Source organism: Nymphaea colorata, chromosome 1 (assembly GCF_008831285.2).
Source record: "Nymphaea colorata isolate Beijing-Zhang1983 chromosome 1, ASM883128v2, whole genome shotgun sequence".
Lineage (NCBI taxonomy): Eukaryota > Viridiplantae > Streptophyta > Magnoliopsida > Nymphaeales > Nymphaeaceae > Nymphaea > Nymphaea colorata.
This window is the reverse complement of record NC_045138.2, coordinates 4,474,656-4,490,572: the sequence shown is the minus strand read 5'-3', so window position 1 is coordinate 4,490,572 and position 15,917 is coordinate 4,474,656. Positions and strand designations below refer to the sequence as shown.

At 37.5% G+C, this 15,917-nt stretch overlaps 1 protein-coding gene across 1 annotated transcript; it reads left to right on the top strand.

Annotated features, from left to right (window-relative positions):
• Positions 1–10,962: 10,962 nt before the first annotated feature.
• On the top strand, positions 10,963–15,917 carry LOC116257926 (uncharacterized). Its single transcript, XM_031634950.2, has 5 exons — positions 10,963–11,250; positions 11,820–11,958; positions 14,345–14,376; positions 15,385–15,471; positions 15,656–15,917. The coding sequence occupies exons 1-5, from the start codon at positions 11,035–11,037 to the stop codon at positions 15,806–15,808; spliced, it is 627 nt and encodes a 208-aa protein (XP_031490810.1). The 5' UTR covers positions 10,963–11,034; the 3' UTR covers positions 15,809–15,917.

Below are 15,917 nucleotides of genomic sequence, written 5' to 3'. Positions count from 1 at the left end.
TTAGAAATGATGCAATTGTACCAATTTGTTCATTACAAAATTGGGAGACAGACTATCACCAAGTACAAAAGAACCAAACAAAAAGAAAATTCACTTAGCGTGTGTGTATATATATATATATATATATATATATATATATATATATATATATATATATATATATATATATATATATAGAGAGAGAGAGAGAGAGAGAGAGAGAGAGAGAGAAAGAGGGAGAGAGAGAGAGAGAGTTGGTTGAGCACCGTAGAGACAATTCACTATCTTTGGTAGGAAAAATTCAATACACCAACTTTAGTACCCTTTGGACGAAGTGATTGAAGAATCAAAATGCATTCATGAGTACAAGAGTGTGCAACTTCGAATGCAAGAAATCATTATGTTAGAATATAGTGCATGAGAGAGAGAGAGAAAGAGAGAGAGATTTCTTTGTTTGGTTAAGCTTCTATCTTTGTTTGGAAAATTTCAATGCACCAACTTCATCACTCTTTGGATGGAGTGATCGATGAATGAAGATGCATTATTAGTAACAGTATCTAACAAATATCCATTGTAGATGATCTTCTTAAAGTGGTTGTATATGTCAACTACCGTTCTGAGTATTGCCAAATCTGTGGATTTCGATGCATTGGTCTTTAAAGGTTACTTCTACTAAAGTCTATGACGATAAATGTCATTTAAATACTGAGGGAAATGCATAATTGAGGCCATATATGGACACCTAAAAACTGACTTTAACTACAATGATTGAACCTCCAAAATAATTGCATTTAACTTTGTTTTACAGACATCAAAATAGTCCTCTTTGAAGCTGATTTTTAGATTTAAATCTGCATCGATAACTTTTAGGAAAATAAAACCTCCCAGGGTGTTTGGACGAATCCAGTTTTACGAAAACTTAGTTTTAAGAAAACCAAGTTTTTTTAAAGAGTTTCATGAACTTAGTTTATTTTACTCTCTTTTATGGAAACAAGTTTTGTCAAAACCAGGTTTTTCTCAAACCAAGTTCTACCCAAAAACCCCTACAACTTGAACTTTTAGAAGGTTTGTGCACTTCTAAAGTTTGGGTTCAAACTGTTACTTGGACAAGTGAAGTTTTATTCGACTTGGACTCTATAGATAATGGAGAACTAGACTTAACGGGGTATTTGATAAGAAAAACATTATGTTCTTGAAACCCATGTTACTATAACATATGTTTCAAAATCATCATATATTATCGTCTCAAGAAACACGATACAGTTGTGTTTAATGTTCAATTGTTTAATTCAGAAACAGCATATTTTAATACTACATGATTATGGCATTCAATGGCGTGCCATTGATGCCACGTTACTGAAGAAAGCACTTCTATGGCAATATATACCATGGGGTGCCATGTTTTTTTCTTCTTTTTTTAATAGTGAGTGGTTCATTCTACCGCCCCTAAGAGAGACCACTAGCCCTCCATTGTGCCCGCTCTTCTGGGTTCACAGAGTATGCTTCGGGACCTTTTGATGGTCCAAAGGTAGATCACACTAGGACATGACAGTGACCACTCCCATATTCGAATACGAGTCCTCACAAGAGCTGGACCACCTTGCCGCCCAGTACGCTACTCACCCCTACTTGCTTCTGTCATTTGGATGTGGGGTGTCATAACTAGTTTCCATTTAAAAATGCGCTTCTGAAGCATGTCTTAGAAATCAATGGAGAACAGGTGCATGAGCTACGATGATCCCTTGATCTACGCGTCCATTGCTTACAATGGCATGGCCGGTTTCGATCTTAAAATTTCACAGCCATGAATATAGTCTATACAGGTGCCTTGCTTTTTCTGCTGACCTATTTTAAGATGTTGATTTTGAAGCAGAACTTCTGATGATACTTTCATGTTTCTGCAGGTTTAGCTTCTGAGTAGTGTTCTTTGCTCACCGTAAGTATGCACTGAGTAAAGTGTACACTACAGATATTTCATTTAAGTAGACACTAATGTATACATTACAGACATTTCATTTTGTGTACGTTATCTTTTAATTTCATTGAACTAAAGCATGACTGTCTTTCTAAGTCGCTCACTGCTTGAACGATTGAATCGAAGTTCTGTTCTTTTCTTTACTGTTTTGTGATGTAATGGGGCATTTTCACTTTTAGCTGAAGAGAGTGTTTGATTAAATGGAATAAGTTGGAGAAGCAGGGAATTGGAACATCTACTGCTGACCAATTTAAGCATTTTCTATTTATTCTTATTTTCCATTTTTTGTCCGCTTAATATTTGTCCTCTTTCAACTTAGCCCAATTTTGTAAATATATACATACGAATATGCTTTGGATTTTCAAAAAAATAAAATCTATATGCACTATGTCATTGTTCTTATTGTGCCAAAACCTTATTTTAATGACATTAACTTTTTATATTGATATATGTCATTAAACCTGTTTAGCAATGGCATAATATGTCAATAATGGCATGCAAAACCTTCAGTGGCCCGGCAAGTTTGCCATAAAAAGCTAACAACTAGTATTTTTGGTGTGCCATGGTAGCTTGTTGCAGTATTAAAAAGCGCCACTAAAAGCTCCTTCAATGACTTTCATCCCCATGTTAAAAATGTTCAACCATGACATGAGCCCAGCGTCACTGAAAACTCTTCACAGAACTAATAAAATGGCACAACATGATCCATTTATTGTGTTTCTTTGCTATGCCACAAAATAATAACAGTGCCAGGGCATTCATTGGCCTTTTTCGTGGCGTTTGTTATATATGCCTCACAAAAGATGTTCAGTGGCGCTTTTTGAATGCCATAAATCTTGTTGTAGTTCATACATTATGTTTTAGAGCTGTACATGAGTCAAGTCGAGCTCAAGCTTGCCTCGACTTGTATATTGTTTTGCTGAAGCTCGAGTGATGTTTTACAAGGTCAGCTTGAGCTCAACTCCATTAACTATGTCAAGGCTCGAACTTGACTCGTTTAAAGCAAAGTTCAAACAAATAACATGCATGTAACTAACTTGTTTTCAACTAATTAATATATCTTAGAGAGATATATGTTCACTTTGACTAACATCTGCAGATCGGTTTCTATCAAGTTTAATGTGGTTTTGAAGTTCCGAAAAAATGTATGAAGGAGGGAAATATAAATTTGTATACATTAAAATTTAAAATTGCATAGAACATGGTAGACTAAATGAGTTACTCCAATATGGTCGAGTTTAATCGAGTCAAATTTGTGTAACAAGAACTTTACTAGGTCATAAATTTGAATTTTAATTTAAGTTCAAGCTCAACTTGCTTAGAATGGAGCTTAAGAGAGTGAGTTCGAGTCAAGCTCGAGTTGTTCAAAATCTTTATGACAAGAGTGTAGGCCAGAAATTTGATCGAGTTCTTTACGACACCGTTGTTTAGCTCTTGCTGTCAATAAATTTGACCGAGTTGTTGAATCGAATCCTAATCAAATCGGTGTCAATTTGCTATAAACTTTTAGCCATTTTTTAAAATTTGTAAGAATTTTTATTTTAAATTGATTTATTTTGAAAATATTAAAATTTTAAGTTCTAATTAGCTATTTTATTTTAATTTTTATTTGAAAAATGCGGATGCAAGAATATTTCAATATTTTCAGTTGGAACGGCCCACGCCGGTCGGACTGAAAATTCAGGAGAAGCTTTTTCCTTATGCGTTAAACCAGAAGAGCGTATCCAGAATTTTTCTGGACGTGTTTGAAAGAGCCTCTCAGTTTGTCGGACCTGCTATCCAAGCGACAAAAATACCTTAAGAGCATGATAGTAGAATATTAAAAGATCAGGCTGCTCCAGATGAAGGGGTGAAAAGGGGACGCTTATGGATCAGATCAGGTTAAGTCCAAACTCATTTCCAAAAGCATCTCTTTTAGATCTCGAACTGAGAATGGATCCAAATAAGATCCGTTACAGGTTCAGTTCAATCATAGCATGCACGTATGTGTCTAACGCGTATGATATACATATATATATATATATATATATATATATATATATATATATATATATATATATATATATATACAAAAGCCAAGTTGCTGACAGTCAAGTTGGGAGGCTGGGCCTGATCTATAACCCTGTTCAAACCCGACTTCATATCAAATGGAGTTGGCTGACTATGGTTAGGCCCACCCAATCCCTAGCCCTCATATTGACTCAATTTATATATTTCAAAAATTTTATATATATATATATATATATATAGCAAAATTGTGCTAAGTTTGACTTTATTCGTTCAATAGGTGTTCATTGTTTATGATGCAGACAAATTAAATGAAAGAAATTCAAACACGAGCATTAAAGGGTTTGAATGTCGATTTGGAGATAAGACTTTATGGGGCCTCAATGGACCCATGTTGGCGCAAACCATATTAGAAAGAGAAGAAAGAAAAAAAGAAGACGGCCAATCGGTGGAATACAAATACAAAAGTCATGGAGGACATAATCATTTGCAAAATCAATGCATATTTGCGTGGGAACCACATGAATAATCGCATCTTTAGACTTCAAATTTCAAACTTTCAAAATTTTGAGTTACCCAAATTTGAGGACGTTGCTCCCAACCCGGGTTAGGACCTTGAACCAAGCCAAGAGCAGACCGAGACAGACATAGTTGAGCCAGGTAGTGCTAGTGGCGGAGTCAGAAATTTTTGGCTATGGGGCACTATGTGGCTGTCTTAGGCTGGCGTGGGAGCTCCCATGAGAGCCCTACGCGGGCTCCGCTACTGCTATAAGCAGTTGAGTTTCTTTCTCATGCATGTGGAATGTCCATAATTTTAATTTTATGAAAAGGAAAATAGAAGCCGAAGCCAGTACATGCACGAACAAACTTGAAATAAAGCAGGCAAAAACATGGAGCTATTCTGGGCAGGCACCCACGCTGGCTCCGCTACTGGGTAGTGCACTTACATGGGCCACGTTTGGAACCTTGAGCCATGCCAATTTCACAAGGCCAGAGAAGGCCCAAGCCCACCACCTAGAGTGAGGCCCAAGGTAGGGGTGAACAACGAGTCAAGTTACTCGAGCTTGACTTGTTAAAACTTGGCTCGTGAACAAATTCGAGTCATGTCATTTGCTTAACGAGTTGAGCTCGAGTTTATGAGTTAATTAATCGAATTGAGTTCGAGCTCAACAGCCGAGTCGTGCTCGAGCCTTAATCAAGTTTGTTGAGTCCTAATCAAGTCGATATATTCAAATGAGTTTACGAGTTTGTCGAGCCTTAATCAAGTCAAGCTTGAGCTCAACACGTAACAATGAATATCAATTCTATTCAAACGAGTTTGTCGAGCCTTGATCGAGTCAAGTTCGAGCTCAACACATAACCATAAATATCAATTCTATTCAAACGAGTTTGTCGAGCCTTAACCGAGTCGAGCTCGAGCTCAACATGTAACTGTCGAGCTCGAGCTCGAGCTGCTCCTATCGAGCTATTCTCAAACTCGAGTCGAGTCAAGCTGATCTTAAGCTCACTGAGTTCGGGCTCGACTTGGCTCGTGTTTACCTCTATCCGCCCTCCCATTCCTTTTGCCTTTGAGGTTCTAAGTGGTATTAAGTGAGTACAATACACCATTCAGCTTGAGTGTCACTATCCCAAAGTTTGTGGTCCAGAACAGTAAACCAAAAACACTAGGCAAATAGAACATCCTGTTAGTGGCATTCTCAAGACAAGAAAGCGAACATACTCTGTATTTAATGGAAGGCCACCCGGATTGAGGTAGAACTCATAGAGAAGGAGCAGCTTAGTTCCCAGATCCATATCTCTACAGTCTTCCATCCAAATCTCGACTTTTAATCTTAATCCAAGAACGACGTATCGAGGATCCATATTCTGCATCGAACCAACCGATCCAGATCTTACTCTTCAACTTCCTGATCCGATCATAGCAGCATTCTGTTTTTGGCAATCCAAAAGCCTAACTTTTCCCTTGCTTTGATCAATTAGCCGTTGCCCAACGGACCGCCCGCTTGTTTAGATTCAAAATTTTCAACAGAAAAGAAGAAAAAGGAATGAATCACTTTCTTCCGTATCTCTGAATTCCTTCTTCTATATAACATCTTCCAACTGAATCTCTCTTCAAATTTCAATCGTTTCATGGGCAATTGCATGTCCCCATTGTTCGACAGCATGGGCACTTGCATCAGCAAATGCATGCCCAAGCGGCCCAACATCTGCTGCAGGCCCCCAAAATCAGGCCCAATTGAAGACAAGCTTGTCATCTCCGAGCTCCCCTCCGCTGCTCCCCGGCCGCCTGCCGGCCGGAAAAACGTGTTCTCCGATGAGTTCTTGATCGCCTGCATGAAGAACAACTTCCACCTGACCACCCAGTTCGTGCCCACCCCTAAGCCGGCCTATGCATCCCGATCAAAGGGTTGTACAGATCAAGCTTCACACAGTTTGGCGCCAAATTCTCAGCTTGCCAAGCGTGGGCGTTCTTCTCCCCAGTCGGCGGTGCTGATGGGCCCAGAAAAGGTCCTGTTCTTCCCTTCTTGCCCGGACCGGCACCTCCCGGCCTCGCCCTCCGTCAGCCGGAGGTACACCACAAGCACCAGCTGTGCTAGCAATTTTGCTAGTACCATTTGCAGCAGAAACATCAGTACTAGGCATAATTGTAAGATCCATGAAGTAGAAAGAGTTTCAGTCCCTTCTTCCTCTTCCAGCAGTTGCGCCACCGCCGTCACGTTGCCGGCCGGAAGCAGAAGATACCGTGCCGGCACCAGCAGCAGCGGCAGAAAAGTTAGCAAGCCTTCTAGTGGTAGTGGTAGCAGTAGCGTAGATTGTAATGGTTCAGGAGTTAGCAACAGCAACTGCAGCAGTAGTAGCAGCAGCAGTCTGTTGTTAAGAAGGAAAGAGATCTGCAGACATGAAGTCAGGGAAAGTGTTGTTGGCATCAAGGAGGGGAGCAGCAGGCTGCTGAAGAGGAAGAAGAGTGAGAAAGCTGTGCACCCAATTAGCTTTGAAGATGATGTTGATGGAGACACATCTAGTGACTCCCTTGCTTCTGCAATTGACATCAACGATCCCCATATTTCACTAGACTGTTTCATATTTGTGTGATTCTTGTGGATATGGTTTTGATTACAGGATTTTTTTTTTCTCTACATAGAACGAAAGACTATAAGCAACTGAACATCATTTTTTTGTATTCATCCCTATGGTCTTGAATATATATATCAAATAAAAGCTGTAGATTCGGATTGTTCTTTTTCTCTGTGATGTCTCCTGTACTGCAATTATGCACCGTATATTGCACTTCTTGTTGCTACCATCGTGACGATTCGCTTACTCTTTTAGTGGATGATGCCTTATTTTTGATAAGTTGTGTTTCATATGCATTATTTTTTATTTTTCCAATGATTGTTGCGATCATTTTTTTTCTCATTTTCCCATGAAATTCTGCAATGTTCTGATCGTTTCAATTATAGCAGCTCATGCTTAAAATTTTTGTTTCACCAACATTGGCTGCCTTGGAATCTAAGATTGGTGATGATTTGAGCTCTTGTATTTGTAGATCCCAAGATTTCAAATATTTGGTTTTTAATATGGATTGCATTCTGAATTTGTATGCTTGTATAAATCTCAAGTTAGTTAGGCATTCTTCTGTTCTTACTTGAAACTTATGAATTGAGAAAATGAAAAATCTTAAATTCATAGTTCTCAAACATGCGGTTTGCTACCTCCTTCCCTCTTCGATCTCAAAATTGAGAATCTTAGTTCGATGTGAACTCACCAAACTCTTATTACGATCGATCTTGTTAAAATCCCCCTTCTCAATTGAATTGATTTTCTAAACGATTCAAGGAATCAACGAGAACAATTCTGAAACAACTTTGCTTTTAGATATGTAAACAAACCAAGCTGTACACTTTCAACTAGAGAATCAAAAGACAAAAGAATGAAAAAAAAAGATGATAAATTAAGAAAACCTATATTGGCAATCATAAACAAGATGATGGCAGTTAAAAGATAAAAAAAATATTCAACTGAGAGGACTCAAGTTTCAGATTGCTGATGAAGCCTCAGATCGATCTGGGAAAATGTGAAGGGATCAAACGCGGGTCGGAAGAATTATTTATGCAAAAATAACGTAAGATTTAATAGTAGATAATGAATCAAAATTTTTAATCAAAACCTGCTGGAGGATTGGCCTTCGGCCTTTTTATTCATTAAAAAAAAAAAACTGGTTTATGATCATCGATTCAATTTCAGAAACAGATTTATTTGGGGATGTGTCCAGTTTTAAGCAGAATTTCCTTGATTTCTTTCTCATTCATGGAGCTGCGACAGAGACAGTGAAACATGTTTACACTTTCTTTTATATGAGATATCTTTGATGCTAGTGGCGAAGGCAGAAATTCAAATGAGAGAAGCACAAAGACATAAGTTCATAGATGGCTAGACACCCAAGTTTAAATACATATAATATTTTGGTTTTAAATTAAATTTAAAATATTTAAATTGTTTTCCAAAATCATGAAAGAAAAGAAGAAAGCTAATATGGGCTTGTATGAGCTGATGTGTATTAATTATATATAGCATAAACAATGGGGCACCTGTTGGGATTTTTTGGGCCGAGAACAACTTTCCAATTTGACGAGAAAATGCACTGGGCAGCAGGGGTGGAGCCAGGATTTTTTTTATGGTCGGGCTGGGCCAAACTAAAAAATTTTGATTTTTTCAATGTAAAAAAAATTTCCTGGGCTCACTTGGGCCATGGCCCGGGCGCCCACCCCCCCTGCTGCGCAGTAGTAGCAGAGACAAAAATTTCTAGTTTTTTAATCTTTAAGGGGCACTCATATGAAAACAAATAAAAAGTTGGGGTGGTATTAAATACAGAAATAAAGCTATTTTTGTGGGCTGGTGTGGGCAATTGCACACACTAGCATACAGGTGCCTTCGCCATTGATGGACAGTCTAGTTAGACTGGATAACTTGAGGGCACTTGGTTTCTTATATGGGCTTGTGAATAGAAGCACACACCCACTAAATTATTCATGACATTTTTTCTCTGACGTTTGGCTTTCCATTAAAAAAGGTTCACTAAATAGACACACCTATTGAAGAAATGATGTATTATTGAACAGTGGTGGAGCCAGAAACTTATGATACATGGACACTATTATTTTAAATTTCAAGCTTTAAAGAGCACTCATATAATAATAATAATAATAATAATAAAGTATCATATAATTATACAAACAAAGCAAATTTAGTGGGCTGGTGTGGCCAAGATGCATCTTTTAAAAAGCACCTGTTGAAAAGAGATGCATCTTTTAAAAAACAAACTATCATAGTGGTTAATGATGAGTAAAAGAGTCTAGGTGTGACAACGTTTCATTCTTCTAAATAACATGGATTCGTTACCAGCAAGTATAAGAGTCTTTCAATTTATCAAAATATTTTACATATATAAAATGCTTTAAGGATGAGAGAGAGAGAGCCGATAAAATGAGAAATATATAACAAAATTGGGGGACAAGAAGTCCCCTACATACAAAAGCAAACCGCAAAAACAAAAGCAAAAAGATGAAAATATACAATACAATGCACAGTAAAATAAGAAAGGTGTGAATAGAGAGAAAAGAAGGAGCAGCACCGTCACCTAACAGCAGACGAACCACGGCGCCTTAGCCGAATGGCAAACTGGACATATAAATGCTTGGGCCTCTCACTTCCTCCCACTTACCTAAATACATGCATGCAAAAATGACTTTTTATCTTTTAACATACTTAAACTTCATTATTGATCTTGCTGGCGACTATAAATGTAAGCTCATTCGTATTTTTGTCATTTAACTATCTAAGATTTTATAAAATTCTTTATGTAATTGTGAAAGTTTTCTTTTCAATTAACCTCTCAAACCAACGAAGCTTATTGTTTCAATATAACCAGCTACATGGGCAGAGGGAAAAGGAGGGGTCGGCAGGGGCCTTGGTCCCCTTGAGATTTTAAAAAATTAAATGTAAATGTAAAAAATTTTATTAATATGTATAAAAAATTTGAAAATTTTTATTTGCTCTTTATTAAAATTTTGAAATTATAGTTTGACTCGTAGGACAAAAAAATCTTAACTCTACCACTGACCAATTATATTGCTCCTCAAAATTGTCAACTAAAATGACGTGCACTACTATTCTTTTTTTTTTTTGCGAGAATCAAACTGACAGCCACATTCTCATTAACTTTTTTTTAGCTGAGTAGCTATATTAAACCCCTCGAAACACATCTTGTCGCTCGCTTGCTGCTGAAATTCAGTAGGTTTCATGCAGGTATAAATATAATATGAGACGAGAAAAAAACACACGGGAGCTCCGCTGCATTGCCACCTAACAGGGTCGACTGTAAGTAAGACTGCTACTCGACTTTGATGAAAGGATAAACAAAAAAACACAAAGAAAATTTTACAAATAATTGCTTAATGTTTGATGTCTTTATAAAGAAGACTTAATATTATGAAATTATAGATAATCATCTGAATTTCGCAAATGATAATTATTAAACATATTTGAAATGATATTTTATACCTCTAATCTAGAAGATCGTTTTCAAAATAATTTCACAAATTACAGTTTTCAGGTCAATCTCCATAGTTTGTCGTCTCCCTTCTGGTTTTTATCTTCACAAGCACACAAAAAGGTGAAAACCATAAAATGCTAGCGAAAAAAATGAAGCAGTATAGAACTAGTTGTTTAAACAGATTTTTTTTTTTTTTTTTGGCTAAGCGTTAACTTGTTTTCACTACAATATTTTTAATTTATTCATGAAACATGTGTTTGTAAATTATTTTATAAGTTTAAGAGGAGAATTCATAAATATTTCACGTTCAAACTCTGGAACAACATGCTTCAATCCTTTTCAGACATTTAAATTAATGCGACTACTGGCACTATAAATATATATATAAAGCTAGAATTACGTTAATAACGACATTAAAACGCAGTTATTTCTCATTTTCCATATTGCCGCCAACCATCTGAGCTTTGTGCCAGTGGGGATTCGCAATTGTGCAGAGGGGGGAGAGAGAGAGGGAGAGAGGATGAAGATGGTATGGAAGAAGAACGATAAGAAGCGGGCGGCCCCTGTAAAGCCAACACCTGCAAGTCTCCCTTTCGATCGAGCAGACGAAGGCGGCGACGGCGACGCCTGTTCTTCCTCTTCCCAGACGGACGCCCAAAACCAAATCCCGAAATCCGAACCTGACGAGTCGAGAATCGCAGAATCCTTCGAATCAGAAGGCAACAAGCTCGCGGAGGTAAACCAACTGACCGACCCCTAATGCTTCCTGCTGTTTTATCTTTCCTTCATTATGGCACCGGCAATGGCATTTCTTAACTCTGAGTTGAACCTGGCGGGGAGCCGTTTTTTCGTGCTGTTCTTTTTGGCATTTCAACAAACAATTTATTGCCGCCCTTTCAAATCCCCTACTTGCCCCCTTTTGCTTCCTAATGTGGTGAAGCGTGCTGCATAGTTTCTAGTTACCTCCCCTCTGGCTGCACCGATGGGGAAACTGGGTATTCTCTCATTAGGGAATAAGCTCGCTTGTCATCCTTTCTACTAGAGGTTGGTCTTTTACATCATAGGCAAAACAGAAGCGGCAACCCCCTTCAATCAAACGGCCTCTGGTGCTAGAGACCGGAATTCTTTTTTATATTGGATCTTTCAATTCATTGTGGTTTGGGAAGACTGTTGAAAATACATTGTTGTCTAGTTAAAAGTTTGGGTTTGTGCAGCTGGTGAAACATAAGAGATCAAAGCGTTTGGCTTTGATGCCCTTTTTACGGATGAAAGGGTATTTGAGTAAAGTTTGCCTTTTATTTGAAGAATGGCAGGTATCATGAAGCTTTGAGTAAGTGGGAGGCTGCACTCACTCTTATGCCAGATAGAGCAATTTTACATGAAGAAAAAGCGCAAGTTTTGCTTGAGATAGGAGAAGCTTGGAAAGCCCTAAAAGCTGCAACAAGTACTTTCTATTTTCTTTAAAATTGACTTTTGAGATATATCATGGCTAATGTGGTTCAGCTGCATCATGGACATTTTATGGTCAACCACCCTGTTTTAGCACTCTGTCTTCCTGCACCCATGAATGGTGTGCATCAATAGCCCGAATTTGTCATTGTGATACCTGTGCTTATGCACATAGAAAAAGGAAAGCATAACGAAAGAAAGCAAAACTTTGTTTACCTATCAGTAGCTTCGCAATGTAAAACCTCTTGACTGCTGTTTTGTGGCGTTTGTCATAACTACTATGTATAGCTAGGACGAGGATGTGCAATCATCATGCTAGTCTAAATAGTCATTAGTTTAGCTAAGCAATTCAACAAATATTGAAAAACCAACTTTGACATGGAAAGTTGCCAATGTTAGAATATGTGCATTGTGATTTGTGAAGAATGAAAAGCTGGTTCAGTTCTTTGCATAAGAATATGTGAATCATATTTATGAAATATATTTGGCTTCTGTTTCCTAGGGTCCGCTTACAAGTGCATCTTATGCTAGCTTCCCTGGGGCTGGCAGTAAGCTCCCACACCATCTAAATTTTGTAATTCTGTAATCTGATTGCTTCATCAGAGGAAAGAAATCGTGAAGGTCAAATTTTATCGTTACACAGATTTCTTGCACCCTGCATTAAAACATCTGAAACCAAACTGCTACATAGTGTTTCCAACTCTCCTGCATGTATGAAAACTTGAAGGTATCATGGTCCATGGATGTTAACAAGTTCATATTTTTTGTTTCTGCAAGTGGAAACCGTGTAAGGTGTCTTAGAAGTTTGAACTGCTGCCTTTTACCGTCCCACCATGCATATTGTCTATAGATCAGGTTTTCATTTGCTATCATAAAGAAGCTTGGGAGGCAAAGTCATAGATATGTTATGGGGAAAATCTTATCATGTCTACTAAGGTAAAGCATCTTAAGATTGCTTCATATGTTCCTAGTGTATATACTGTTATGGTGTTCACTTTACAAAATGCCCATGATGCTGAAAATTCATACAACCATCCACCGGCAAGCTACAACCAAGTCTTTTCTTGCATATTCACAGTACTATTCCGAGCAGGCACCAATTTCCTGCATGTAAATTAGTGAAAAAACAAACCATGCATCAAGCCCTAGCCAAAAAATTTTATGCTTTTTGAAAGTAATGGTAAGGAGGCTGTGGGTGGAATCTGAAAGCAACAGCGCTATTCCCTGACACGTAAGATCTATGGTGTTTTGGTGTTTAGTAAAAACATAAAGTGATTTTTTTATTAGAAAAAAATTATGTTACACTATGCGCTGCCCATAATCTGGGGATTTGGATTTGACTGAATTTTAAGGGAAAAAAAGTATCCATATAGACTTTATTTTTAAAGGTTTCATTGTTTTAAAGATAGTTTGGAACCACGGACACCAATATCGTTTTCCATTTTTGGCAATTTCTCATCAAGTTTTTTCTCGGGATTTATTTTCAGGTTGTGGTTTTTGCAATACGAAAGTCTTTGAAGTTTTAAAGCTTGAAAATTATAAAATGTAAAATGGAAAGACATGAGATAATAATTTTCGACTATTTTTCTTCCAAAAATATGAAGAAACAAGTACAAGCCTTTTTGAAAGCATAAAAATGAAAAAATGAAAAAAAAATCGCATGCTTAAAGGTACGAAGAAATAGACTTTTGAAAAATTTCAGGAAAAATATCGGCAGTACCTTTGGGTAACATCGTGATATTTTGCTTTTGGTCCCATCGTGAAAACATCAGGATAATTTGCTGATATGACAGTCAGATTCAAAATGCTGATAATATCAGAATAGCTTCAAAATATCAGCAATATTTGAGACTGTATTTTGAACCTTCTTTAGTTCAGAACCTGCTATCATACTTGAGCTTACACTTTATGTCAAGCACCTTATCTACAGTTTATTTCAATTTTTTGGTTTGATTGCTATAGCTTTGCTTCTATATGTAAGACAATTTGAAAGTTATACCACATCATCTTCCAAGTCCAAGACCTTATCTTTGTGCATGGATTTTGAGGCTTTGGGGTAGTATCTCTAGAAGCAGTAAAATGCATTTTTTCGTGATTTGGATATTCGTCTTCAACTTGTTAAAAGTCTTTGAATCTAAGTTGCAACACAATTCACTACATTCATTTGTTTGAATTTCTTGATTGATTTTGGTTTAAATTTGCTGCCGGCCTGTAAATGGCATTCCTTTTTTCATTTTCGCCAGGAATATTTGTTGTTCACTATCAATCATCTTCATGTTCTTGTGTGATTTCTGTCTCTTTCTTCTTAGCTCGTGCCTGGTTATAGCCTTGTTGCTTTAGAGTTGCACATGTTTTTACTCTCTTGCTGATTCATTTTTCAGGAGCCACGGAGCTTGAGCCATTATGGGCAGAGGTTTGTACTGATTCTTCATTTTCCCTTTGTTAGTTATCTACTGGAAGTTCCATTTTCTTCATAGATGTCAGGAGAAGTTTTATGTCAATCCACTTAATTCTTCTCTCTATCTCTCTATCTCTCTCTCTCTCTCTCTCTCTCTTTCTTTCTCCCCACTTATTTCCATTGTGGTCACCTCCAGAAGTTATAGCTACAAACTTAGTTGCTAACCTACCGTTTCCATTCTCTGGGATGGACCAGAGATCTTTTTGAGCAACATGACTGTACCGTGCAGAGTCTTCAGGCCTCTGCAATCCTTTCTTAATTTTTGGTTCATCTTATTAGAATGTAGCGATCCTCCTTGACTGGAACTACCTGCCAGTTTGGACCCTTCTTTGGTAGCTCGGTGCTTTAAAGGTTCTGGCCTCTGGGTAGCACTTTACACTACCTGCAGTGGAAAAAAACACTTCAGACTACCCTGCTGGTCCTTACATGAACTTTTTTGTAGCTTGTTCTATAAATGGTTGGTGGATTTCTTTTTTCTGCTTCAACTAATTCATCCCTCTCCTGTATTTGCTGAATAATAATCTTACTAGTTTGTTTTTCTTCTCCAAGGGATTCAAAAAGAGCATATTCACCCACAGAGTGTTAGGGGTTTGCATTTATGATAATTAGATTGTTAAGTATTTATCCTGAGGAAGACATTAGCAACAAATGGCACAAAAACCAGAAAGGAAAACTAAATTGGAAACGTTTAGATTTTGAATATATACATATTTCTTAGCAAAGTATTTGATGTGTCATGGGTTCTTCAAATGGCCCAGCATGCGGGTGTTGTATAATTTATCTGTTCCTTCGGCTGAAATCATTTTCTTATAAGCTTTCTGAAAGCAAATCTGGTTTCCAAGTTCCACCTACCACTGTGTCATCCGTGAAGGCATGCCATGTTGCATTGTCATAGTCTGAAGTTTGTGGTGGTCATACTCTTTAGAAGTTAAGTCTTATATGATGTGATAATTTGTTATCTAGGCCTGGGTGACACTTGGCAGAGCACAACTAAATTTTGGTGAGCCTGAAGCATCCATTGAAAGCTTTGACAAGGCTTTGTCCATCAAGGTTGGCATGAGTTTTCATCTTGCAATTCAAGCGTGTTCATTGGTTTAGTGATCAACAGTATTGAGATTTCAAGTGGATCCACAGTCCGCTAGTGTGGTTACTCACTGATTTGAAATAATTTTATTCTTCTTACTTTGTTTCGCTATTTGTTTTATTGAATTTGGATCTTTTATTGTGTTTATAGCCAGATCTAGAGGAAGCAGAGTCTGACAGACAAACTGCATTGCACCATGTTAAAAAGAGAAAACTGCTTCAGGTTGCTGGTTCAGATGTTGTTGGTCATCGCTATACTGTCAAGGATAAGGATGAAAACCAAGAGGCACCACTTGGAGATTAAAGGGTGTAAAGATTGTTGATATAAGAGAACCGAACCTTTCAGCTTACCCTGTAGATTGTAGAATCAATTTGTATTATCAAATAGAATGGTTTCAATGATTTCTTGCTTA